Raw genomic sequence first — 25,057 nt, 5'->3', positions numbered from 1 at the left:
AGACAGCAAGTGAAGAAAACTCTACCAAATGAAAACCGGATGGCAAAAACCGACAAGTTTTAATCCTCCCCTACTCTGTATAAAATAAAAAAAATAAGCATTGTACACACTTTATCTGGCTCTAACTTCTAGAGAATGTTAGTACCCAAGATTTAGAGCTTACGATTATGCCTTTTATCTAGTCATGGCACATAAAACTTCCACCTTTGAACAACATTAGATGGATACATGCAATCCGTTGAGGGATTTTTGATATTCACAGTTGTTTACTTTAATACACATCACACAATGCACATGCATAAATAATAAAATAAGATAGATTCACAAAAGAAATTAAAAAACCAGTATGGCCATGCAAGTTTCTTATAAATTACAAAAAGCAAGATTGATATTCAACATGCCTTTGCTAGTGTAAAAATAAATTAAAAAAGGCCAATAAAAATAAAACTATAATAATGTAACATCTTACTGTTTTTCTACAACAAATAAATGGGCATTTAAAGTGAACCTGCAATCCATTCTAAACTTGGCAAGATTGTTCTTAGGTAGGACTTTTAGAGTACAACTATTACCTGTAGAAAAGTCAGAAAAAACACACTTTTGTGCCCTTCTTTGATTTAAAGATCCAGCCACTGACCAGTGGACCTGTCAGTTGCCAGAGTTTGTTCATGAAGTCAAGAAAAGTAAAAAACTACACAGGGCCACAAGAGAAGCTCATCTGACTAAGAGCAGAAACCACATGGCGAGTTTTATAAAAGCCTAGCTCCAGTTAATATTTTCTTCTTAAGAAATGGATGGAGCAGGAAAAGCTAAGAGCTACTGTCAGGTCCCGTCAAGGAGATATCTTTATGGTCTGCTGCTCATGCAACATGTTGAGAGAAAGTTTGAGGAAAGTCCCCATAGAGACACAGAAAGAAGATCCCCTTCATAGTGGTCCACTTTAACTTCCACTTTTCAGTATCCAGTGGACAAGCCAATTTCCACACCTCAAGCATAAGGCACAAGGAGAGCACCATAAGCCAGTAGGGGAGATTTATATATTTGGACAGTGTGGCACTTAAGCAGTAAGATTACTTGCTATAAAACCATCTTGTTTAACCTGAAACCCCCTTTGTGGCTCAAATGCAGTATTCTGCCAACATAAAAATGGCACCTAGACCATTTAAAGTGCACTGAAGATGAAAAAAATAAAAATTAAAAAAAAAGGACAGGACTATATTGCAGCTGACCAGTCCTTAAATGTGGTGGCTGCATTAGTTTTCTTTTCCCTTTATGGTCACCTTGTAATGCTGCAAATACCACTTCCTGGTACTTTGTCTACACATCAAATTTTTTTCTTTGAAAGGAAACCCATAGTGAGAAGTGCAACTGTGTTCTGAATAATTAACTGGCTGTCATACTTATCCAAAAGATTTGGGGGTATAGTTACAAAGCAATGAATGTGACATTCAAACATTTAAAATCCATGCACCAGGAAGAATCACCTGCAGTGAATGTCAAATTTCCTGCTATCCAAGTCTCCCTAGGAGTTCTGACTTCCACAATTTGCATACACATACCAGGTCAGCATCTCATGGTTTGAAATTGTAGCCCAGGATAGCCAGAAGACTAGCATTTTCAGGTGGACTGCAATGGAAGCCCTTATATTTCTCAACAGTACCAAATTTCTTTTAGTAGAATATCTGTTACAAAACTATAAAGCAAATCTGTCACCTAACTTTGCAAAACCCTTGCAAGTGACTGCCCAAGATTGTAGCATCTGTGTATACACAACAGTTGGAAATCCTTTTACTGAAGGAGAGGAAGCCAAATATGTACCACTTAAGTGCCAGGTCTGGTCAAAAATGTGCTTGATAAAGCTCCCCTGCCACAGTTACTCTGATCAAACGTATAAATAAATTAGAGCTGCCATTGTACTGAAGTCTTTCATCAAATGACAAAAGCAAGGTTCACACACCAAGAATAATGGCGTAGAGCGGATAACACAAACGCATATAGTTTCTCTTTGGTTAGTTTGGCCGGGCCTGTTTCATTACTAGGTAATAATGAATCTTTAGAACACATGCAGCTTTACCAGGAAGCACTGGAATCCCAGAAAAATAATAAAAACTTTCTTAAAAAGATGTGGAAGGTAATTAAAAACAACCATTTTTAAAATGGAAGTGTTTATTCTGGTGGAGTGCTGTTTGAAAAACGTATTCCTAAAATGGTTCTCAATAAAAAAGACAAAACCCTGATTGAGGGAGTGTAACACAAATAAATTAAAATCCGTAATGCATCTCCGGTGTAAGGCCACTTCTTATTGCAGTTTAGCTCTGTAAACAAAAAGATGGCAGAAATTAGAACATGAATCCGGACATCAGGTAACTGAACAGATTTGAAGTAGAATCACAGGAAGCAATATGGCTTTTTGTACAGATCAACAAATACAGAAAAAATTGGTAAAAGCAACTTAAGGCTCCATGCACACTGGGCATTTAAGAACGCTGGTAACATTAGCTGTGTAAAGTCATGTTAAAAACGTGAATTAAGCATTTCGGTCCAAAACCGCTGGTTAGCGATGACTTACAGCATTAGAGCGTTTTTACAGCTAAAAAAAACTCCTCTGGAAACCCACTAGATCTGGGGGTTTTTTCACAACCAAAAAAAAAAAAAAAAAGAGGATTACAGTCTATGTGCGCATGGACACATAGGATAACATGCTGGGGGCGTTTACTGGCCGTAGAAGAAAAAAAAAAAAAAAAAAAAAGGAGCAACTGTAAAAAACATCCAGTGTGCATGAGGACTAAAACCTCAGCTTTTGGGTTTAAAACAAACTGACTTAAAAAAACAAAACCCATGGAACCCTAAAAAAAACAAAACCAAAAAAACGAAAAAACAGACACCTGGTGTTTTCTCCCTCCTAATGTTTTGCTATAAAAAACGCTTCTAAAAATGCCCTCTGAGCATATACTCTAGGTTGGGCAGCCAATATAATTTTTAAAAATATTTCTGCAAAATGTTCACAGGTTGCCATAGGTAAAATTAGTTGTACAGATTAGCAGGACTGATAAACTGATATATAGATCGAGAAATAGATATACATCTCTCTCGCTCTCATCCACACAGGTCAATTAGGTGCTCTAGGTCCTAGGGTATAACCACACAAACAGTAGGAAAATGAATTGTGCTTGGACTCCCAATCATTGAAGTTCAGCACAAATTCTCAATACACTAGGTTTACGCCTACGAGTATGTAACAGCATGATTCCAGAATAAAAAGTATAAAGAAACATTTCATAGGATGTAGAAAATTCATTTAAACCTGCCAAAACAATTGGTTTTCAATCTAAGACTGGAATCAAGACCCCAGTGTATGCTCTACATACACATCTGGTTGTTTTTTCGGATTGGAGGGCTATAAATGCATACTGGATTATAAGACTTTAAAAGATATGAATCTAAAATTAATAAAAATACCAAGAAAAAAAAAAAAAAAAAAAAAAAACACAGCCACTTACGTTGCAATTTATCAGGTTTAGCACATCTCCATATACTCTGTTAAATAATTCTTCCCGTGTGTTTGTTCCATCAAGTTTTTCTATTAAAAAAAAAAAAAGCAATATTTATATTACATGAACTGCAAAAGGTGCTTGTATGGACTCATGTACAGCACAGAACAACACTTACCCACACCAACATTCAAGTCTTCCATAACCTTCTTGTGTTTCACATACATTGGCCAGACATGGCCATCAAAAAGGCCTGGTGGATCTGGAACGGTGTAATTTCTGGAGCTGTTGACACAATATTGAACAGACAGGCAAATATAGTGAGGGTAAAGTTACCATAATAAACAAAGAGCAGACCTGAAAGCGTTGCTATTTTGGACACTTGCTGGTTAAGAGAAGGCAGTTTGTATTTTTTTTTTCCAAAACACATTAACAGATTACACAGGAGTGAAGTCATTTGTCAAATGTAATTTTCCATTAGAGATACTTCCTCTGCAGGTTCTTGGTCAGACATGCACTACCTCCAGTTTTGTGCGAAAATAAATAAATTATATATATAAAAAAATTTTTTAATTTTTTTTTTTTTTTTACACACATTTATTTTTGTTTCTTCTATCATTTCTACAACGTGCCCCCAGAGCAGGTGGCTTTGTCCAGGGGTACTCAGCAAGGAGAGGTTGGGTTGGAGCCAGGAGCACCTAGAAGAGTAGGATGGAGCTCGCAATTGTTGAAAATACCAGTACTCTGCCTATGATGCTGATCTTGACTAGGAATATGTATGCCAATGAGGAATGTCCAGACTCCTAGTCTGCATACTCATAGGTTCCAGGTCTCAACAAAAAGTACTGGTGCTGAAACCAAGAAACTGATATTTACAGAAAAAGGTGGCAGCCTTGATACCAGTAAAGGTTTCTACTAAGTTCATCCCAGCATAACAAAACCACAACCCTGAAAAGATTCATTACACAACTCTGCATTTTTGCGTCGGTGAATGCCAGACAAATGTACAGAGAGGTGAGCGCACTGACGTCAGTGGCAGGGGCTGCTCTGTAAGATATAGGAGCTTTGTGAATCCTGGCTTGCCCTTTGACAGCAGACACTTTAACTGTTCCTATAGCGATAAGGAGAAACATGAGTTCTACTCCAACTCTAACACACAATGTCTGGAGATAGGCACTCAGCCATACTGTATTCATTATCACAAGAAATGACTTAGCAAGAATAAAGATAATTTGTTCAAAGATCTAGCTGTTGTACACTGCGTACAGAGAACATCTGTAAAACCAGAAAAGTGAAAAGACAGCAGAAACAAAAAAACAAAAAACACTTTCTCCCGCCATATAAATGTATTGCTCTCTAACACATACATTGGCCATGGAATCATGTTTGCCCTTCCCCTAGGAACAGTGGGGAAAATTTCCCTACTTGAAAAAAAAGACAAAAAAAAATTCATACTCCTGTGCAAATGTTAACCACTTTATTAATTTGTTCACTACAAATGCTACCAGCCGCCCCCTTGCAGGACCTGACAGCATGAAGGGGCAAGAAAAAAAAAAAAAAAAAAAAAGGCCCCCCCCCCCTTCCAACCACAGATTCTTACATCAATTCCCCTGCAGCATTGCAAGGGTTAAATTATGATTGGGGGTGGTGGGTTGGTAGAAGCATAAGATATACCTTATACATTAAAAAAATGTTTAATGAACAAATAGCACCCGAGGCATAAAGGCCAATTACAGAGTTTTGTATAAGAGGCATGCAATGCAGCCTCAACGTGATACTACATCTATTTCAGAAATCAGTTCCTAAAAACAAAAAAAAAATGCCAAAAGGTTTTTATTAAAATGTCTTCCTTTGAAATTGTCCCTCAGACATGCTGCCACACTACTGTTATATTTGTGCCCCTGCAACCTATGGAGACCCTCCCTCTCATGCTGCCAGTGTGCGGTGCTCTGAGCGAATGCATGTACAGTCACAGCTGGAAGCAAAAGTGCATACATAGACTCCTACAGAGTCCATAGGTCCCAGCAGCACAAACAAGTGGCACTGCAGTCTGGTGGGGAAGGTTTCAAAGGGAAGCTCAGGAGAAGGAAATTTATGTGAAAATAAAAATGCATGCAGGTTATGCTATTCATATCCAATGAAATAAAGTCTTAAAAAGTGGTTCTAACATGAAAAGGATTCTTCAACCTTAATGCATTCTATGCATCAAGGTAAAATCTTCCAGTTGCTGTCTCCCCCCCCCCCCCCCCATACTTATTCAAGTCCTGAATTGATCTAGCACCGTGTCCATCTGCACATCTCTCCACTCTCTCTGCTCTCAAGTTTGGCCGAGAAGCAGTGGGAGCCACTGGATCCTGCCAGTCAGTCAAACCCAGTGAGGGGGGAGCATGGGGCGGGTCTGAGCCGCACTGTGTCTATAGACACAGCCTGAGGAGTGTGCCTGCACATGTGCCCCCATAGAAAGCAGCTTCCTATGGTGGTGCACACAAAGGCAGAATGGAGAGCACCAGGGGGGACCCCAGAAGAGGTGGTTTGGGGCTGCTCTATGCAATAAGATTTTTTTTGTTTTAGTAACAGACTTTACAAGGGCTATCACAAGTGTGTATACCTCTGATTATATGAATGCAAAAAGCTCAACTCTACTTGAATACATTAGATATCTATACACCAGTCATTGGTGAAGAGCCGATATGTTCTTTATCAAAATATTCAGCATTACAATCCTGCAGAGGTGACTAGTAGCACAGTATGCAGAGCTGGGGTTATAAACTGCTGACAGATCAGGGCCTCGCCCTCCTGTCACTGCGAACAACTGTCTCCTGTGATAGAACACAACGCCGCTTGCTGCCATTAACACTTCAGCTGCCAAAGCCATGAATCACTGTGCTATTTCCACAGAATCCCAGATCAGTACTGTTGCCAGGTTTACTTTACCATAACAACTCCCTGTACAAATAGAACTAAAACACATTCTAAAAACGGCCACTTCAAGGAAAGTTACAGGCGGCCAGAATCTCTATCAGAAAATGCCAGATTTGTGGTTATCCTGCCAATGTAATAGATTCATTAGTTTGATGTACCAACATAGGACAATCAAACTGCAGATTCAGATTTTAGAGGATCATTGCCATGCAAATAGGTATTACAAAATTAAGTATGCATTGGTGGCCTCCAGATACCTGTCCGTTAATGTTTACATCTGAACAGGTTTAGAACACCACAAGCATGTATTTATGGAATACCAAATGAGAAGTAATGGACACGTTCTAATATTTGCAACTCCATATATAAAACAAAACCACCCTATAAATCAGTATAAAATGGAAAAAATTATGTTTCAGTATAACACTTTGTAATAGTTAATGAACAGGACAAAAGTCTTCCATCCTCCTCATTGAACACCTACACAGCTGCGGTCACTAAGCTTCAGCAGACATCAAGCAGTAAGATGGTATAGATGTTCACCTTAATGTGGGACAACAAGAGTGACGGTGCAGTACAAGTTTTGTTTCCGCCTCTGTAAATATAACCTTTTAACTATTTGTTTTTGCAAATTAAAATTGTATTTGGTAGTATGATTGATGTATTTTAATAAGGAATAAAAACATTGGCAATAAATTGGTTTGTTATGGTTACCCAACCCAAAACAGTATAAAAACTGTTCCACCTTTGAATTGCCTATCCGGAAAAGAAGAAGCTGTATATCAATTTGTCAAGCTTCCCAGAGACTATAGTGTGCAGGAAACAGAATTTGCTAGCAGGCAGGCTTTTATTACAGAACAGACTGTATATCTCTGCTGCAATGAAGGCATCTCAGCTACCTGCTAAATATTTTTTTTAACAGTACGCCAGGCCAAGCATGAGAACATATGCAGCTCAGTGTACAATCTTGTAATTTTTTGGGTGCCGGAGTGAAATAACTACCAGGCAGACTGACAGTAGTTATGTTATCCCAGGCCAGCAAATCAAGATGACCATGGTTGCCTAACCAGTAAAGCTGGGCAAAAATGGTAGCAGACAGCAAGGCAGGGTGTAGATGTTGCATTGGTGGAAAGGTAGTTTTGGCAGGTATAGCAGATTGTAGCTCCACTATAAGTACTTAACCACTCGCCCTCCAGAGCATTTCCACCCCTTCCTGACCAGGCCATTTTTTGCAATATGAGAGGTGTTACTTTAACTGATAATTGCACAGTCATGCAATGCTGTACATAAATGAAATTTATCATTTTATCCCCCCCACAAATGGTGCTTTTTATGGTATTTGATCACCTCTGCGGGTTTTTTTTTTTTTTTAATACGTGTAACTGAATTGGTTTACGTGAAAGTTATAGCGTCTACAAATGGCAGTATATATACACTGGAATTTTATTTTTTTTTATACTAGTAATGGCGGCAATCAGTAACTTATAGCGGGACTGAGGCGGGGATTCTGACACCGACATCCCCAGTGACACTAATACAGTGATCAGTGCTAATAAAAAAGCACCAACACTGTACTAATGATACCGAGCAGAAAGGGGTTAACATCTGGGGTGATCAAAGGGTTAACTGCGCTGTGTGTTTTACTAGGGAGGCATGCTGTTTTGTATCTCTCTGCTGTGTCCATGCTTACAGGAGAGAGACCTGTGTTTAAACAGGTGTCTCTCCAATCAGCTTTCCCTGACGATCGGTGAGTGCTGGCTGGGAATCGCCTACTGGGACCCAGTGAATGACATCCCTAGCTGCCAATAGCAGCGCGGCCAAGGCGGCGCACACACCTCCTACCCGGAGATGCAACTCGCTTGTATATACGCGTGCGATTTTGCGCAGCCCTGCCGCTCTGTAGAAGTACTTCTACTATGGGGTGGCAGGAAAGTGGTAAAAACTTCTGGCTGCTACTTAGTTTTTTGTATGCCCCTGTAGTAAAGATTAAAAACACAAAAAAAAAATCAGTTTTAAACTATATTCATTTTGAAATTTGCAACAGAAGAGGTGTCACTGGGGCAAGCAACCCCATTGGATGATTCATCATCCTATCCTGTTTTGCTGACAACTCAAAAGGTTATTATCCCTTCACCCTAGGTGAGAACAAATCACCAGGACAAAATGGTGCAAAGTAAATCTCCCTAATAAGGACATGAAAAAATAAAATTTCTGACAGAGGTTATAACCCCTCACTGCGAAACTTTAAAACTAAGCACAGCTTGCCAAGGATGTTGGCAAATAGGAAAGAAAACACTGAGCTCCTTGCTATGGAACTTGCTCCCTTGTATTTGATGTCCTCAATGTTAGCATTCTAAGTGTAGACAGAAGATGACTTTGAAGTGTACTTTTAAAACACCACAATTAGGCAAGAGCAGGGGCGGACTGACCATTTGGAAACTTTGGCACTGCCCGAGGGCCCGGGGTCAGTAGGGGGCCCCATGAGATGCCCGATACCTTTTTCATAGGCTTTTTTGAGTTTGGGCAAGGACAAAAAGGGCCCTATGGTGCCCCTGTTGTCCGGGGGCCCCATGAGTTGTCAGCCTGCCCCTGGGCAAGAGTGATGGTTGTTTAATCTTTAAAGGATTTTATAAAAAAGGTCATTATCCCAACAGTTCTGCCCAAATCCTAGCCTGGTTATTGCTGACAGCTATAAATAAGGGCCACATGGTCCCATCTATGGCCTTTCTGCAACCCCAACATTGCCTCTGGACTGGACAATTAAATGTGTACTAAACATCCTGCTCAATTCCTTCACATCGATCCTGACACAGGAGGGAATGACTAGTCTTCAGGAGATACAGATCTCCTGATAAAATGAATATCTGCAAATAAATGCACATTTTAAAGAAAATAAATCTACATACCTCCTTCTCTTCTTGCATTCATCATAGGGTATTGTAATAAAATAGCGATGGGTGAGCATTTCTATTAGAGATCTGAAATAAAAATATATAGGTTTGTACAGTCAACTAAGCAATTCATGCTGCAAAAACACACAGACTAGTATTCATGCTGGTCAAATAGTAAGATTTAAATGAGCATTTATCAAATATCACCTCTGACCAGTAAGGGCATCCCATGATCTAGACCAGCCCTCTCTCAACCAGGGTTCCACAAGTTTCTGGGGGTTCTTTAATGAGCAATATCCACAGGTCAGATAACTTCTCACCAACACCAGAAAGCTTATCCAAAATGTAAAAAAGGGATTCTTCCCACGGACCTCAACTCTAAGGAGCATTCTTTCTAAAGACCATCCTGTACTGACAGCTGTAGATCTAATTAGTCAGGGTTCCCCAAGACAAGAACATTAGTTCAGGTGTTGGTTGTTAAAAAGGCCGATCTAGATCAAGAGCTAAAAATTACAAAAACTACATGGTAGAATAAAAAAAAAAAATACAAAACCCACACATTGCAATTAAACAGAAATGTAATATTGGAAATGTTGGAATCTATGTGCACTCAATGAAAGTCTGCAGTTTTTTTTATTCATAAAAACTACATACTATTGCCACTAAAATATTTTTTCTCCTTTTCAAAGAGCCTCTCAAACCTTTGATATTCTTTAGTCAGTGACATAGCAACAGATGTGTCGGGGTCAAAGCTGGCCTGAGGGTACTCACACCTTTCATTACAATAACCGGAGCTTCATTGTGTGGCTTGGTTATTGGAAAACTTCTACAAGAGGCATTTGTGATATGGAAGGTGTTACTGGTAGCAAAAAAAATGTTGTGGGTACACATTTAGCTTTGGATGAAAGTTTATACATGGCCATGCCAAGTTAAATTTATCCCAAAATTGGTTGGCTATAAAATTGCTACCTTTTCTCCTGAAATTTTCTTTTGCACAAAATGTCCTTCTTGAATTTTATTGTCCACTTCATGCCAGCCGTACATGTGGCCTCTCAGTGGGTGGGCCTCAATGCCAAGAGCCCGCTCCCTGAATGGTAACTGGTGAGGATCAGTAAGCTCCCGGTGCATACCTGCCATCAGGAGCTCTCCGATTATGTGATCACTGATAGCCAATCACAGCGGTCACATGGCCCAAATTCCCAACTCTCAGCATTTAGAAGCTCTTAAAGAGCCGGGAGGAGTTGGTGCAAAAGAGTTAACTGCCCATTACTGGCCTACCAAAATACACTGACCAGCCACTGTATTAGGTACACCTTGCTAGTACCGGGTTGGACCTCCTTTTGCCTTCAGAACTGCCTTAAATCTTCATGGCATAGATTCAACAAGGTGTTGAAAACATTCCTCAGAGATTTTGGTCCATATTGACACAACAGCATCATGCACTTCAGATTCAACTCCTTGAACATGACAGAATTCATGGTCATGTTCAAGAAACCAGTTTCAGATGATTGGAGCTTTGTGACATGGTGCATTATCCTGCTGGAAGTGGCCATCAGAAGATGGGCATACTGGAACCCCATGTGGTCTTCTGCTGCTGTAGCTCATCTGCTTCAAGGTTTGACGTGTTGTGCGTTCAGAGATGGTATTCCGCATACCTTGGTTGTAACAAGTGGTTATTTTAGTTACTGTTGCCTTTCTATCATCCTGAACCAGTCTGCCCATTCTCCTCTGACATAAACAAGGCATTTTCGTCCACACGACTGCCGCTCACAGGGATATTTTCTCTTTTTCAGACCACTCTTTGTAAACCCTAGAGATGGTTGTGCATGAAAATCCCCGTAGAGCACCAGTTTTTAAAATACTTAAACCAGCCCGTCCGGCACCAACAACCATATCACATTCAAAGCCACTTAAATCCCATTTCTTCCCCATTCTGATGCTCGGTTTGAACTTCAGCAAGTCGCCTTTACCACGTCTAGATGCCTAAATGCATTGAATTGCTGCCATGTGATTGGCGGATTAGCAATTTGTGTTACCAAGCAACTGAACATGCGTGCCTAATTAAGTGGCCAGTGAGTGTAAGGGACTATGGTTGTATATGGCTCATTTAATTCATCACTACTTCAACAACATTCTTGTACAGGAAGAAACACTTACTCATGGGTGTATAAAAGAAATCCTTCTACGATCAGGATGTGACATTTTTCTTGCTCCTCATTCTCTTGGCACGGCTCATTATCCATAGTGTTGTTTATACCATGAGATCTCTCAAACTTCACAGGGTCTTTTTTCCATGCGCTAATAGTTTCAATCATAGCATCTATATCCAAAGCATCGATCACTATAAAAATACAATCACATTTATGCTGCAGTTAGAAAAAAAGAACACAGTTACCTCATAAACGTTTTGATTGCTTGTTGAATTGCCCTCCACCTTCACCAGTTATCTGAATGAGGCAGAGAACATCACTGTCTTACCATCATACTGTTTAAATCCATCTTCAACTTTGATCTGGTCCTGGGGCTGAAACAGTGACCACAAAGAAAGATGTAGAAGGGTCATGTCTATAAAAGTATGCAGACAGTCCTGTAACTTAAGTTGATAGGCCACCTATCTACCAGTAATGATAGTTATTACGCATATGCTACCTGAGGTGTGTTTACACCTTACCTCAAATGGCAAATCACACAATGAGGGCCAGTGTTGACAGGCAAGTGCAACTTTCCATACCAGTTTGAGACACTTCTGAGATCATACAGAAATCATTGCATTTCACCTGCTTCAGCTACTTTTGCATTCCCATGGACATGCATGGGAACAAAAGACCTGTCAAAACTGATACTAAAACTGTTAATATATAAATTGTGAAAAATCTAGCATGTAAGCAGTACTGGAAGACATGAGCGTGACAGATGGGTACAAAAAAACAAAAAAAAACAAAAAGGGTAAAGAGGTTTATATTATCTCATGACATACTGTCTTGTTATAATCCATCTCAAAGCAATTAACAGTATAAAAAAAAAAAACCCACTTACCTTAAAAAAGTCATCCTGATGTACGACACAACAGCTGGGAAGGGATTTTATCAATCTGTTTGTCAGAGTGGTCTTGCCACCGTTGGTAATACTAAAATCAAGCAGAGAGTTCACCAATTAAAAGACAATACTACAAATATTTTTTGGAGAAGCAGAGTACTACATTTAGGTACATGGATATGGACATTTAGAAGCTCAAAGGTTCTCAAGGTTAAAACTCCAGGCATTTTCCAGCTACTAGAGCCACAGGTTGCACAGTCAGGCATATACAAGTGAATGGCTATACATTGCCATACCCATGTTAATGCCAATGCTGCGAGTATGTGGCAAATTCCTCTAAATACTAAACTACCTCATTTGGCAAACACCAATATTTTTAACATTGCACTATCTCCACCTCCCCTCCCTGTCTCCAGCACCGCATCCGGGGACTAGCAGGGAGGGGAGGGACCTTTCAGTATAAGGAGAACAGATTGGGTGCTCATCAGGAAAGGAGAGTGTCAGGCTTATCCTCTATCCCTTTCGCTGCCAAAGCCGTTTTTGCACACATTTAAAAAATAATTTTTGGTCTGACGATTACACAAAACCCCCAAATCCAGAAAGCAGACACCCTACAGAATAAAATGGTGGTAGTTGCAATTTTTTTATGTGGCATAATATTACTGCAAAATTTTATTAAAAAATACAATCAAGTTAATGTTAAGGCACAAAAAAAAAAAAAAAAAAAAAGCAATAAATTACCCTATTTTTTTGTAAAATATAAAAGACGAGGCTGCACCAAGTAAAATAGATCTCCAACATGTCAAACCTTAAATTTGTGCACACTTGTGAAATGGTGACGGACCTCAGTACCCTATATTTTCTATAGGTGACACATTTAAAGCTCCTTATAGGTCCTCAGTTTAGCGTTAGGAGTTCTGCTGCTAGAATTATTGCTCTCATTCTGTGTACCGTAATCGACGGTTTCATGTGTAGGAGCCCCAGCGTAAGCTTTTACGTTTGTACGTGAATATATGTGGGGGTGGGCCTAAAAAAATTTTTTTTGGGGAGGGGGGGGGGTGTTAGTAAGAATTTTTTTTTCCTTATTGAAAAGAATAAGCACACTCTTTCTTTCATCAGAGGACAAAAGACCCCTATGTGATTATTTTTGGTGACAGGTTCTCTGAGACATCCAGGGTCTAAAAGACCCTGATGTCTCCCCTGAAAGTAATGCAGTGCACATTGCGCCACATTACATTCTTTCCCAGCGAATCTCTCAATGGGGACCCTGAAGTGACACAATGTCACCTCCGGGTCAGGACAAGGAGAGTGGACGTGTCCACGGGGAGAGGCTGGCAGTGTGTGGAAGAAATCCGCAGCACCGCTGCCGCCTGAATGCTTACACTTGACAGGTGAGCCCTGCAGCAGGGCTAAAGGTAAAAAAATAAAAATAATATACCTACCCAACGTCCAGAACTACATATCCCAGGTGCCTGGCAATATGAATTCAACATCACTGTATATATCGTTATGGAAGCACAAGAATGGTAATTGGCATCGGAAGCCTAATCCAAAACAGTTTGAGGCCCTGGAGCCCAACCTGCAGGCTTTTGGCACTTAGTGCAGCCCTTAGGGCCCACTGATCTCTGTTACCCTGTTATAGTAGTGAATCCTATCAGCCTCAAGTGATGTGTTCCCAGCCTCCAACTAGCCTGCTCAGTCTGATAGTCTCCTGCAGCTTGTCTACAGTCTTGGATCATGTCTGTATCTGACCATATTCTGTATTATGTTCGTAGTCTGATCATCACTTGTATTATGTCTACAGTATCTGACCATCTCTCATCATACCCAGAGTAGGACTATCTTTTTGTGTGGCTGCTGTCTCAGATAATGACTATTCACTGAATTTTATGTGCAGACCTTTGGTTATGTCAAGGACCACACTTGAGACCCCATATCAAGAAAGTTGACCACCAATGGTTTATGGTATACCAGTCAGGAATAGGCATTTTCTGAATCTTCACTATAAAGCCGGCCATAGACAGAGTGATTGTCTGTCCTGCAACCGGAAAAAGGAATGAGGGGAAGGAAAAAAAAAAAAAAAAAAAAAAAACACACTTGATTCCCCCCATCAATATTCACTGTTGATTGGGGGAATCCCTCCTGCGGAGCCATTGTGTTCTCTCAGCAGGGAATGCCGTCCCACCAGGAGAACACAGCGATTACTGCTGGCGGCTATAATAGTCGCTAGCAATAAATCACATGTAAAATCTGACAGGCTGGTTGATCAATCAACTTGGGTACATTTAGCCTGCCCAAACATGGTTCGAATCTCGGACAGTCCCTGCTGAACTAGCCAAAATTTGAACAGTCTATAGCCAGCTTAAATTGGGTATACATGGGTTGAACAAAAAAACCAGACAGATCCCCACATCAACACAAGTGATGATCTCTTCTGCTGTTCCTTTGTATTCTGATAGCAGGTACTTCCCCCAATTCCAAAATACACAGAACAGTGCTTGCAGCCATTAGATCCAGTCTAAAATATATGAAGCCAATGGCTGCCAGCACTGATCAAAGGCTGATTTTCCAGCATGACCATTCGACTGGCTTCTGTTGAACATTTATAAAGCAAACAGCGGAGCCATGACCATTCTGAAAAGTGGTAAGCAAGCATCTGTGGAGAAGGGTGGGTTAGGCAAGTTCAGGAAAGGGTGTAAAAAAAAGTTACATAAACTTTGTTTTAAAGTGCACTTACCCTTTAATCCCCAGAAGCATAAATCTTTCTGCACTAAACAGCCACAGCAGCCAATGAGCTCCATATGCAGCACTGGTCTAATCAGTACTGTTACACAGGGAGTCCCTGTCCTTATGTAAGCAAGGATTCTAGCAGCTTGTACTTCGGGCTTTTGTTTCTCTCCTGGGGGCTAATTGGCATGGGCTGAAGAAAATTGTAGCACAGCTGGGGTGGTGCGCACACCTCCTACCCGGAAGGGCTGGATCACGTACATGTATGTGATTCAGCGCAGTGGGGCTGCTCTGCCGCAGTAAAGTGAATGGGACTGTTGGTGAGTGAACATCGGGTCAGGAGGAGGAGTTGCTGCGGGACAGATTACAGTTGCTCTTTAAAAATGATTTAAATCGAGCTTTTCATTAGTGATTTAAATCAAATCCACCCCCAAAAAAAAAAAAATTTAACCAAAACTTAAATTTGAGGTGCTTTTAGGAATGCCTAGGGCTTTTAAAAACAAAAACGGGCTTTATAGAAACTTAAACAGCGCAATTTTAACAACATTAAATATTTATCTCCTCACCGCCTGTCCCCAGCACCGCACCCAGGGACTAGCAAGGAGGGGAGAGTCCTTGCAGTGTGATGCGCCCCACTCCCTCCTCACTGGCTGTGATTGACAGCAGTGGGAGCCAAATGGTTCTCATGCACATTGCTGGATCGAGATCAGCTCAGAAACGTATGAGGGGGTGGGGGTGTATTCTGCGACATAGAGTTTTTACTGTAATGCAGAGAGTGAATTAAGGTAAAAATCCTTAAGCCTTTAGAACCCTTTAAACTAAGGTTCATGCTTCAATATAGTACACAGCAACATGCATACTTCAAAAATGCCCTTGTGCATGTAAACCAATTCTGCCATCTGTCTAGCAATAGATCAGACACATCAATCTGTTGACCCTTCAGGAATCTGTCAAGCCCAGCTTTCACCAACAGTAACCTAAGCAACTTTTACCAAACATATTACTTTATACCTCCAAGAATAAAACTTCAGAATTTGGACAAAATTTTAAAAGATAACATTGCAATTTAAACCACGGAAGTGGGAATTCAAAATTTTTAAAGATCTCATTACATTTCATAAAAAATGTTCAGTTCACAGCCCTGCTGCCTACCAGTTAATCCCAAAGACATGAAACTATTCAGTGAGGTTACCATTGTGGCAAGTCCAGTTTGAACCATGGTTCACCATGCCAAACAAGGCTTTTCCAATCAGAGTCTAGTGTCCTTACTTTCTAGGGAACATTAAAAAGGAGACGTATAGACCAAGCTCTTTTGGCTGTGCTTCTCCTGTGGATCACAGACGTGCAGTTGGTTCTGCATTCCTGTGGCCCGTATTCAGCTGACAATGGGCTGAAGCATGCCGTCGGCTGAGGTTGCTAAGCTAGTCCAGACTGGAGAAAGATCCCGACTTTAACCACTTGCCTACCGGGAACTTATTCCCCCTTCCTGTCCAGGCCAATTTTTAGCTTCCAGTGCTGTCACACTTTGAATGACAATTACACGGTCATGCAACACTGCACATATGAAATTTTTATCATTTTTGTCACACAAATAGAGCTTTCTTTTGGTGGTATTTATTTTTTGTGCTATAATCAAAAAAAAGAGCAAAAAATTTGAAGAAAAAAAATAAAGTTTTGTATATTATAAAATTTTGCAAACAGGTAATTTTTCTCCTTCACGGATGTGTGTTGATGAGGCTGCACTGATGGGCAGCACTGCAGGGCACAGGTGGGTGGCACTGATCAGGGCCGATCCCTCTGTTGCCAGTCGGTTCTCGGCAGTACTTTCCTCACGCTGTGACAGCGTGAGGAAAGTGCAGCTGATAACCGGCAACTGTAATTACCCGGTGATCTCTGGGTCATTGGTGGTAAAAAGCCGCCATGATTGGCCGTTTACCGTACCACGTGATCAGCTGTGTCCACAGGGCACAGCCATCACTGGCGGGGCCGGGTGTGCACCACTGGTGGGGAGTGTCCTGGAATGACATTCATGGACGTCGTCCCAGGATTACACAACTGCGCAGTAGCTGTCCTTCAGCTATAGCGCAATTGGAAACCAGTTAAGGTCAAAATCCACCCCAGTCTGGAGCAGCACATGGCTCAGCCTCTCAACAATCTGCTGACAGCTGAGCCAGCCGCTTCCTCCCCTCCACAGCCAAGCACTCCAGTAAGTGTGAGCGGGTGGGTGGCGCAGAGCAGACAGCGATGACTACTGACAGTCACTGCTCCCAGCGGCAGTGAGAATCAGAGTTCTCACACTTCGATCACGCGAAGGACAGATGCAGCATCAGACCAATACTGCATCCACATAGGCAAGTAAGATTTGAAGGAACAAAAACAAAAAAAAAACACCATCCCATACTTGTCTTTTAAGGTTCCGGTCACATCGGTGTGATTCTGCCTGCAAGATCAAAACGCTCTGCTAAAATGACAAATCACACATTGTGAATTTCAGACGCCATTCATTTTAATAGAATCTAAACGAACAGTGTGGCTCTCCCTTGATTGTCATGCTGAAATCACGGCAAACTGCATCAAATGAGCTTGTTGCCCAAAAAGGAGCGGGAGCTTCTTGTGGGTGACAAGCTTCATGCGCTGCCATTTGCCACGATTCAAAATCATCTGAACAGAGCTTAAAAGAAGTAGGGCCAAGGCCATTTTGGTCATACTTCTGGGTCACTGGGAGTGTATTTATTTTTACTCTCTAGTGACCCAGAATCAGCAGTCAATTGCCATCCTTTGACCCAACAGTGCAGCAGAATTTTTTGTAGCATTTCCCAGATCTGTGCCTTGCAATAATCCTGTATCTGAGCTCTGCAAGCAGCTCCTTTGACCTCATAGCTTTTGCTCTGATACATCGTCCACTGTGAGGCTTTATTTTGTTTTTATAGAGGTGTGTGCCTTTCCAAATCATGTCCAATCGACTTAATGTAAGACAGGTAGACTCCAATCAAGGAGTAGAAACATCTCAGCAATGACCAACAAATGGGAGGTACCTGAGCTAAATGTCAAGTGTTGTTACAAAGTTTGAATACTTATGCCAATTTAATTTCAGTTTCTCCCTTTTTCATAAATTTGCAAATGTTTCTAAAATTATGGCATTATGGGTTACTGAGTGTAGATAAAGGGAAAAAAAAAAAACAAAACTGTAGAATCGGGCTATAACATAGGATTGAAAAAAGTGAAGGGGGGGGGGGGCTGAAATTGCCTGTTGCTAAAATACAGCACGCTTCATCACCTCCCTATTATAATTTACATAGCCATATACAATAGCCAACTGACAAACTAGAAAGCTGCTGAATAGAAATACATTTTCCTACACAATCGCTGACTTGCGACGAAGCAATTCCAGTAAAGAACATTGTCGGAAGCCTCTGGTAAACCTATTTAGCTTAAAATGTCTGCCAACACATGGATTCTGATTTACAGTAAGCCAAGCAGATGCTCTCAATGCCAAGTAGCAGCTGCAAAAGGAAATCCACGATATAAAAAAAGTGATCCAAGTACAGTACTGCCCCCTGTATTCATCACAGCTTACAGCATTGCAATGGGAGAATCAAAGAAGGTTCTAAGGTAGGAAACTAGATTAATAATAGAAGGCATGGGTGGTTTTACAGATAATAAAAAGCTAACAACACTAGGGCTCTATGCACACAAATGTTTGAGGGTGCAGGAGGGAAACCCCAGTAATTCCCTATGGCTGTGCAGGTGGTTCATAGAAGCACCCACAGTGAGGAATGGATGCATGTGCGTGGACTTTTGTACTGGCATTTACTCATACATGCCCATATGACATGCCCCAAATGTGGACATTTCCTGCTTGGGGAATAGGTCATACTTGCATGCACAGGTAAACCCTGATGCCACCATCCAGGCTAAGCGTTGTGGATGGAAGAATCTCCTCTGCCGGCTATTGTATTCAAGCAGCCTCAACACCACATCCCAACAGTAGTCTGCAGCCACCTTTTGGAAGATAATTTTCCACCCAACTCAGTCAGTTTTTAACTAGACTTGTCAGGCTGGTGGGGTGAACAAGCCCACCCAGAACTCAAATTTCAGCTGATTCACCAGGAATCTGAGTTATTGGTGAGCTTTAGAGGGGATTAGAATAAAAGGTGTATACAAATATGTAGGGTCCAACTTCGTACTTGGCACACAAGCTCAAGGATTGTGCAAAGAAATCCGGGACACCAGCTGCACATGGAGGAAAGAATTTACAAAAGGCATAGGCAGGGGTTCATCATTGCTAGGGATCAAATGTATGTTTTCATACAGCTTTCACCCAAAATACACATACTTTCCTAATCAGATTCAACTGCAAATAAATGTGTGAATCCTGAGTGAAAACATTAGGCAGACTGTTTTGAATAGCTAAAGTGGCACTTCCTATAGGGCAGTGTTTCTCAACTCCAGTCCTCATGGACCCCCAACAGGTCATGTTTTCAGGATTTCCATTATTTTGCACAGGTGATTTGATCAGTTTCACTGCCTTAGTAATTACCACAGCTGTTTCATCTGAGGGAAATCCTGAAAACATGACCTGTTGGGGGTCCATGAGGACTGGAGTTGAGAAACACTGCTATAGGGGAAAGTTCCTCTGTATGCCCTCCTCTTCTACTTTTGGCACTTTTTTGGGGGGTGAGGGTATCAGGTTTTGACAAGCACCCACTACCACTTTACCACTTCTGGTTGCATTGCCATGGTGAGTCCACCAAAGTCAACCCCCACCCCACAACCTCCTGGGGAGTCATAGGTCCCGAAGGCTGTGGGTCCGTTCCATTAAGTGCAGCACGGCACACGCATGCACAGTGGGAAGCCGGATGTGACGCTGCAAGGAATCACAGCTGGCTTACCATAGTAAACATGCAGGTGCCAGGGACCTAAAGACCAGTGCAGAACTGTCCCGGGTGAGGATGGTGCTGGATCCCTGGACAGTAAGTGGCCTTTTAATAAAAAGTCAGCAGCTACAGTATTTGTATCTGCTGACTTCATTTTTTTTTTCTGCACAACAGACTGAAGCTCTGCTGTAAGTTGTGGAATGCCCTGCCACATGAGGTGGTCCTAAGAAAAATCAATATTAAAAACAAGACACGATAGTCACAACTCTAAATTTAATCGTAATAGAATTTTAAAAAAAATGGTAATATTTTAATTCCGGTTGTTTCACAACTCACTTGCCCACAGTTCCTGGTGGAAGGTGGTGGTGGGGGGCATTGGTTTGCTTTCGCCCCGATTGATACTTGTGCGGTTTTGGAGTTATACGACTTCAAAGCTGACTATCAGTGTGATTTCATATGCGGCTTGCTGACATCTGTGCAACGTCATTAAACCGATGCCAATGCAGCAAGGCACAATGAAGTCGCACAGAAATAGTGCAGGAACCTTCAAGGATGCATTCAAACTTTAGTGACTTGTAGCTCGAAGCTCCAAAAACGCTCAAAACGTGATCAGGTGTGATATGCACCAGACTACTACGGATTCTTATAAGTTTGAGCATTTTTTGGAGCTACAAATCGCTCAAAAGTGAATGCAGCCTCAGAGTGTCCGCAATTTGAACAGTTCCATTGCCACAAATATGGGGAGACTTTGAACTGTCAAGTTGCATGACAAAGTACACTAGTGTGAACCAGGGATACAGAATGTGAAAATTGTTCAGGAGGGCAGTATTTTATTACGAAGCCAAGATCAGGAACATGGGGACATGACCCCAAACTAACAGGAGGAAAGCGCAAAACTAACCTTAGAAAGTAATAATTTACTGAAAACGCTATAGATACTTGGAATAGACTTCCTGCAGAGTAATGAGCAGTACTGAGGCTCCATTCAAACTTATGCGACCCCAAAACGCATGGCATTGGAGTGCTTTGATGAAACTTTGGATTGATGTGACTTGAATGTTACTTTCCCTCTGCAAACTTGGACCCACTGTTGCATGTAAAACATTCAGATAGGACTTTCATGCAATTTTTGAGCATTGACATTGAAGTCTATGGCCCTCAAGTTGCATGAAAGTCAGACCAAAGTAGTGCAGAACTACTCTGAAGTCACTGTAAGTTGCATATATATGAATGACTATCATTGGAAAAACATGGGGTACGACTGATGTCCAGAGTTGCACAAGCATGAATGCGGTCTGTTCACACCTATGCAGGTACTGCAGTAGTGTACACGTGTATTTTTACAACATTTCATGCTTCCCATATAAAGCAGCCCATTCATTACAAAGGGATGCCCTATGTGAAGAAAAAAAAAAAAATTATATATATATATATATATATATATATATATATATATATATATATATATATATATATATATATATATATATATATATATATATATATTTTTTTTTTTTTTTTTTTTATAAATATATAAATAATAATGCACACAAAAGTGCATTTTTTAAAATCACGACAACAAAAACACAGCACTTTGTTACCATATGTTTTGCGCCTGCAAAAAGGAATGGACTGTTGTGTGTTGCAGAAATAAGCACAGTTGAGCGCACTTTCCTACATCGCACAAATGTGAACCTAGTCTAACGCCCCGGTCACACCGATCCAGACTTTGAAATCGTGCGACTTAAATTGAAGCCGCACGATTTCAAAGTTGGGTGACATGCTGATTTGAGGTGTGATTTATATAGACATCTGACACAAATCGCACCATAAGTAGTGAATGCACTACTTCAGAAACCGGTGCGGCTCCGACCAAGTCAGAACTGCACTGATAGGACCGATGTAATTGCGGACAATAACATGTGACTTGCCATGCGATCTGCAAGTTGTATGGCATGCAAATCACATGCCAAGTCGCACCCGTTGTGGGTGTACTACCTATACAAATACCTGAAGACTTACGCTGGATCTTTCCAATCATACGAACGTTCTGTTTGAGTTTTCTAGTGGTGAGACCGATGCATTTAAAACATAAAAAAGCCAAAGAGGCAAAAGAACAGCGTCATACAATAGTAGCAGTCATCACCACGGTGGCGGTCTGGTTCTACTCAGGGGTAGAACACAAATTCAGAATCAAAAGCCAAAAAGAAACCCCTCTGAGTAACTTAGTTACAATGTCAATATTGTGATCGCTTCCCCCACAGACCTCAGCATCCTGTCCTACACTATTTTGGTAACAGAAATGAAATGTGTACCCAGGTGACTGACCTTGTACAATGTACTAAACATATCATCACTTGTATATTACACTCCCCGACCCCCTATTCCCTGGGGCAGCGATACAATGATATGAGGAAATGGCTCTGCTCACAAACGTTTCAAACATAAAAATGGAGGGAAGCCCCAAGAAATGGAGGGAATACAGAAACTTGAATAGTATGTGACAAGAGACACACCTACTTGGCCAGAAAATTAATCCCCACTGAATAGGTTTATGTATATGTGAGAGAGTGAGAGAGAGTGAGAGTGAAGAGTGAAGAGTGAAGAGAGAGAGTGAGAGACTAAAATCTACAGTTTTTTGAAAATAAAAAATTATGCTAATTAAAATCTATTTCTTTTAAATAATGTAAATATACTTCTACTTCTGATTTAATGCAATTTAATATAATATTTTAAAATATTTAAAAAATATATAATTTTTATTTTAACAAAATATCTGATAAGTTATTTGTAACAATAGTAAAACATAAAAGTATATACAATGTTTTTATTTGCAAAACATTTTGCCATTATTACAGAAAATATATTTTTACTTGCAACATATAATATATTCTGCAAGCAGGAAATAAAATGATTTTTATCAAATATTTTGCAAACAAAAAACACAAGCAGTTGTATTATTACTATTTCCAAATTTTGTATTTTTTTTTTTTAATTAAACACACACCAAAAACCATTGATTATTACTATTACATGTATTACTACCATTATTACTACTGAAAATATATTTTGATTTGCAAGATATTTATTTCAAAAATGCTTCAATCAATATTACAGCTACAAAATATATTTTTGTAAGACGATGATAAATACATTTTATTAAAATAAAAATTTTGCAGATTTTGTATAATTTTTTAAAAAATATTTTAGCACCAATATATTTAAGTAGTCGGCGCCGACCGTGACCCCCCCCCTCTTGATGTAGGGAGAAGTCAGCCCCGCACTTGACCCCCACCTTGATGTAGGGAGAAGTCGGCCCCGTGCTTGACCCCCACCTTGATGTAGGGAGAAGTCAGCCCCGCACTTGACCCCCACCTTGATGTAGGGAGAAGTCGGCCCTGACCGTGACCCCCCCTTGTTGTAGGACAGCCCTGTCTACCTCTCCCCTGGATGGACTGAGCAGTGTGAAGCAGCGCTGTGATTGGCTGCGGGGTGACACATGGCGGAGGGCACATGTCTGTGTCAGGATTCCGCTGATGTGGCTCTCACCCTATACTTAGCCCCCCATACACCCCTTCGTCCTCCTCCCCCGGCCCGCTGAGCCCTGTAGTCCGCCCACGTGAAGGTCTCTTACCCGCCAATGCCCACAATGATCTTCATGATGAGTCCAGCCCAAGGTGTCCGAGTAAAAATCAATGGAGGAGGTCCGCTGGCGGGACTGCGGGGTGGAATGGAGGCCTAGGAGCAGGCGGAGAGCAGAAGGAGAGGAACTAAACGTCAACTAGCGGAGGAAGATTCCATGGTCCGGGAGAGCGGCACAGCTCAGTCTATCACTGGGAATGGAGAGCGGGAACAAGAGATGGCCAGAGCCGTGCAGGGGCGCGTCAGGTGTCTGTCTTCCTCTCATTGGACGAGGGAAGGGGCGGGAGAAGTGTGTCCTCACCTGATTGGAGAGAAAGAGTGACGGGGCGGTCGGGGTGACGTCAATGAGCCCGGTGAAGGATGCGGGAGAGCTGTCCTTGGACGAGGGGAGGAGGCGGGGGTGACACCCAGCGACCTCACATTGTGACTCTCATCACGTTCATTGTCACCCCGTACCGGATCTCTCACGTGTCTACACACCGCCCCCTGCCGCCTCATTCCTGACACTGCCCCCCTTCCGCCCACCGTCACTACAATCAGCTGACACCTCTCCCTGTACGTGTTCTGATCTCCACTGACCCCCCCATACACAGTCACGGCCCACCAATGATCGTCTCTTCACCATGTGCGGTGTCCGGGCCGACAGAACGTTCCATAAAGTGACACATGACCTGTGTGTGAAAAAAGTCACTTCTGCTGGAAGCTGACACATCATCCTGACATGGGCACAGCTAATGGGGCCGCCTGGGTAATAATAGTCTGTGAGTGTAACCTCTATGTATGTCAAATCGCAACAAAACGGCAGGAAAAGTCGTGCAAGAACCGCTTGAGAAATGGCACTGCAGCAAGACACTTCATTCACTGGACGTGAGCGTAATTTGCAAATCGCACCTGAAATCACAGCGGTACAACTGGGCACGCCGTTCACATCAAGCCTGACCAGGGGCCGACTGACCATTCGGGAACTCGGTCACTGGCCAAGGGCCCCGGGTCAGTAGGGGGCCCCATGAGATGTCCCTGGTACCTTTCATAGGCTTTTTTGGATGTGGTTTGAGTGTGAACGAGGACACAGGGGGCCCCATGGTCCCTTATTGCCTGGGGGTCCCATGAGTTGTCAGTCCGCCCCTGAGCCCGACTTTGAAATTGTGCGACTTACAGTGAAGTCGGGGGACCCGCTGATTTCAGGTGCGATTTGCAAGACATCTGATTCAGATCATCGCACCAAAAGTAGTGCATGTACTACTTTGGAAATCGGTGTGGCTCCGACATGACTGCTCCAATTGCAGACAATAGGGTACGACTTGGCATGCGATTTTCAAGTCGCAGGGCATGCAAATCACATGCCAAGTCGCATCCAGTGTGAACCAGGGCTTAGCCCCCAGTCACAATGCCGCGATTTGGGAATTGAAATCGGATCTAATGAATGTGAGTGTCTTAACATACACAATTTGCTGCAGTGCGATTTCAAAAG

General features: G+C 41.7%; 1 protein-coding gene across 1 annotated transcript; it reads right to left on the bottom strand.

Annotated features, from left to right (window-relative positions):
- Window positions 1-2,148: 2,148 nt before the first annotated feature.
- LOC149468329 (nicotinamide riboside kinase 2-like) lies at window positions 2,149-23,827 on the bottom strand. Its single transcript, XM_089670285.1, has 8 exons — window positions 23,579-23,827; window positions 12,341-12,431; window positions 11,783-11,828; window positions 11,462-11,645; window positions 9,320-9,391; window positions 3,670-3,776; window positions 3,501-3,580; window positions 2,149-2,315 (listed from the first exon to the last, which is right to left on the bottom strand). Exons 1-8 carry the CDS (start codon window positions 23,602-23,604, stop codon window positions 2,310-2,312), a joined length of 612 nt encoding a protein of 203 aa, XP_089526411.1. The 5' UTR covers window positions 23,605-23,827; the 3' UTR covers window positions 2,149-2,309.
- Window positions 23,828-25,057: the final 1,230 nt, after the last annotated feature.

Source organism: Staurois parvus, unplaced genomic scaffold, assembly GCF_062004578.1.
Source record: "Staurois parvus isolate SC_StPar_1 unplaced genomic scaffold, SC_StPar_1.0 ptg000089l, whole genome shotgun sequence".
Lineage (NCBI taxonomy): Eukaryota > Metazoa > Chordata > Amphibia > Anura > Ranidae > Staurois > Staurois parvus.
Note: the sequence above shows the minus strand (reverse complement) of the source record. Positions and strands in the feature narration are given on the sequence as shown.

Bases quoted from the DNA above. Each gene is read 5' to 3' on its own strand.
- LOC149468329 (XM_089670285.1), bottom strand. From the start codon at position 23,604: ATGAAGATCATTGTGGGCATTGGCGG. The intron at 11,829-12,340 runs GTAAGTGGGTTT...TCACTGTTTCAG, and splicing joins ATCAGGATGACTTTTTTAAG to CCCCAGGACCAGATCAAAGT. The intron at 3,581-3,669 runs GTAAGTGTTGTT...TTTTTTTAATAG, and splicing joins AGACTTGAATGTTGGTGTGG to AAAAACTTGATGGAACAAAC.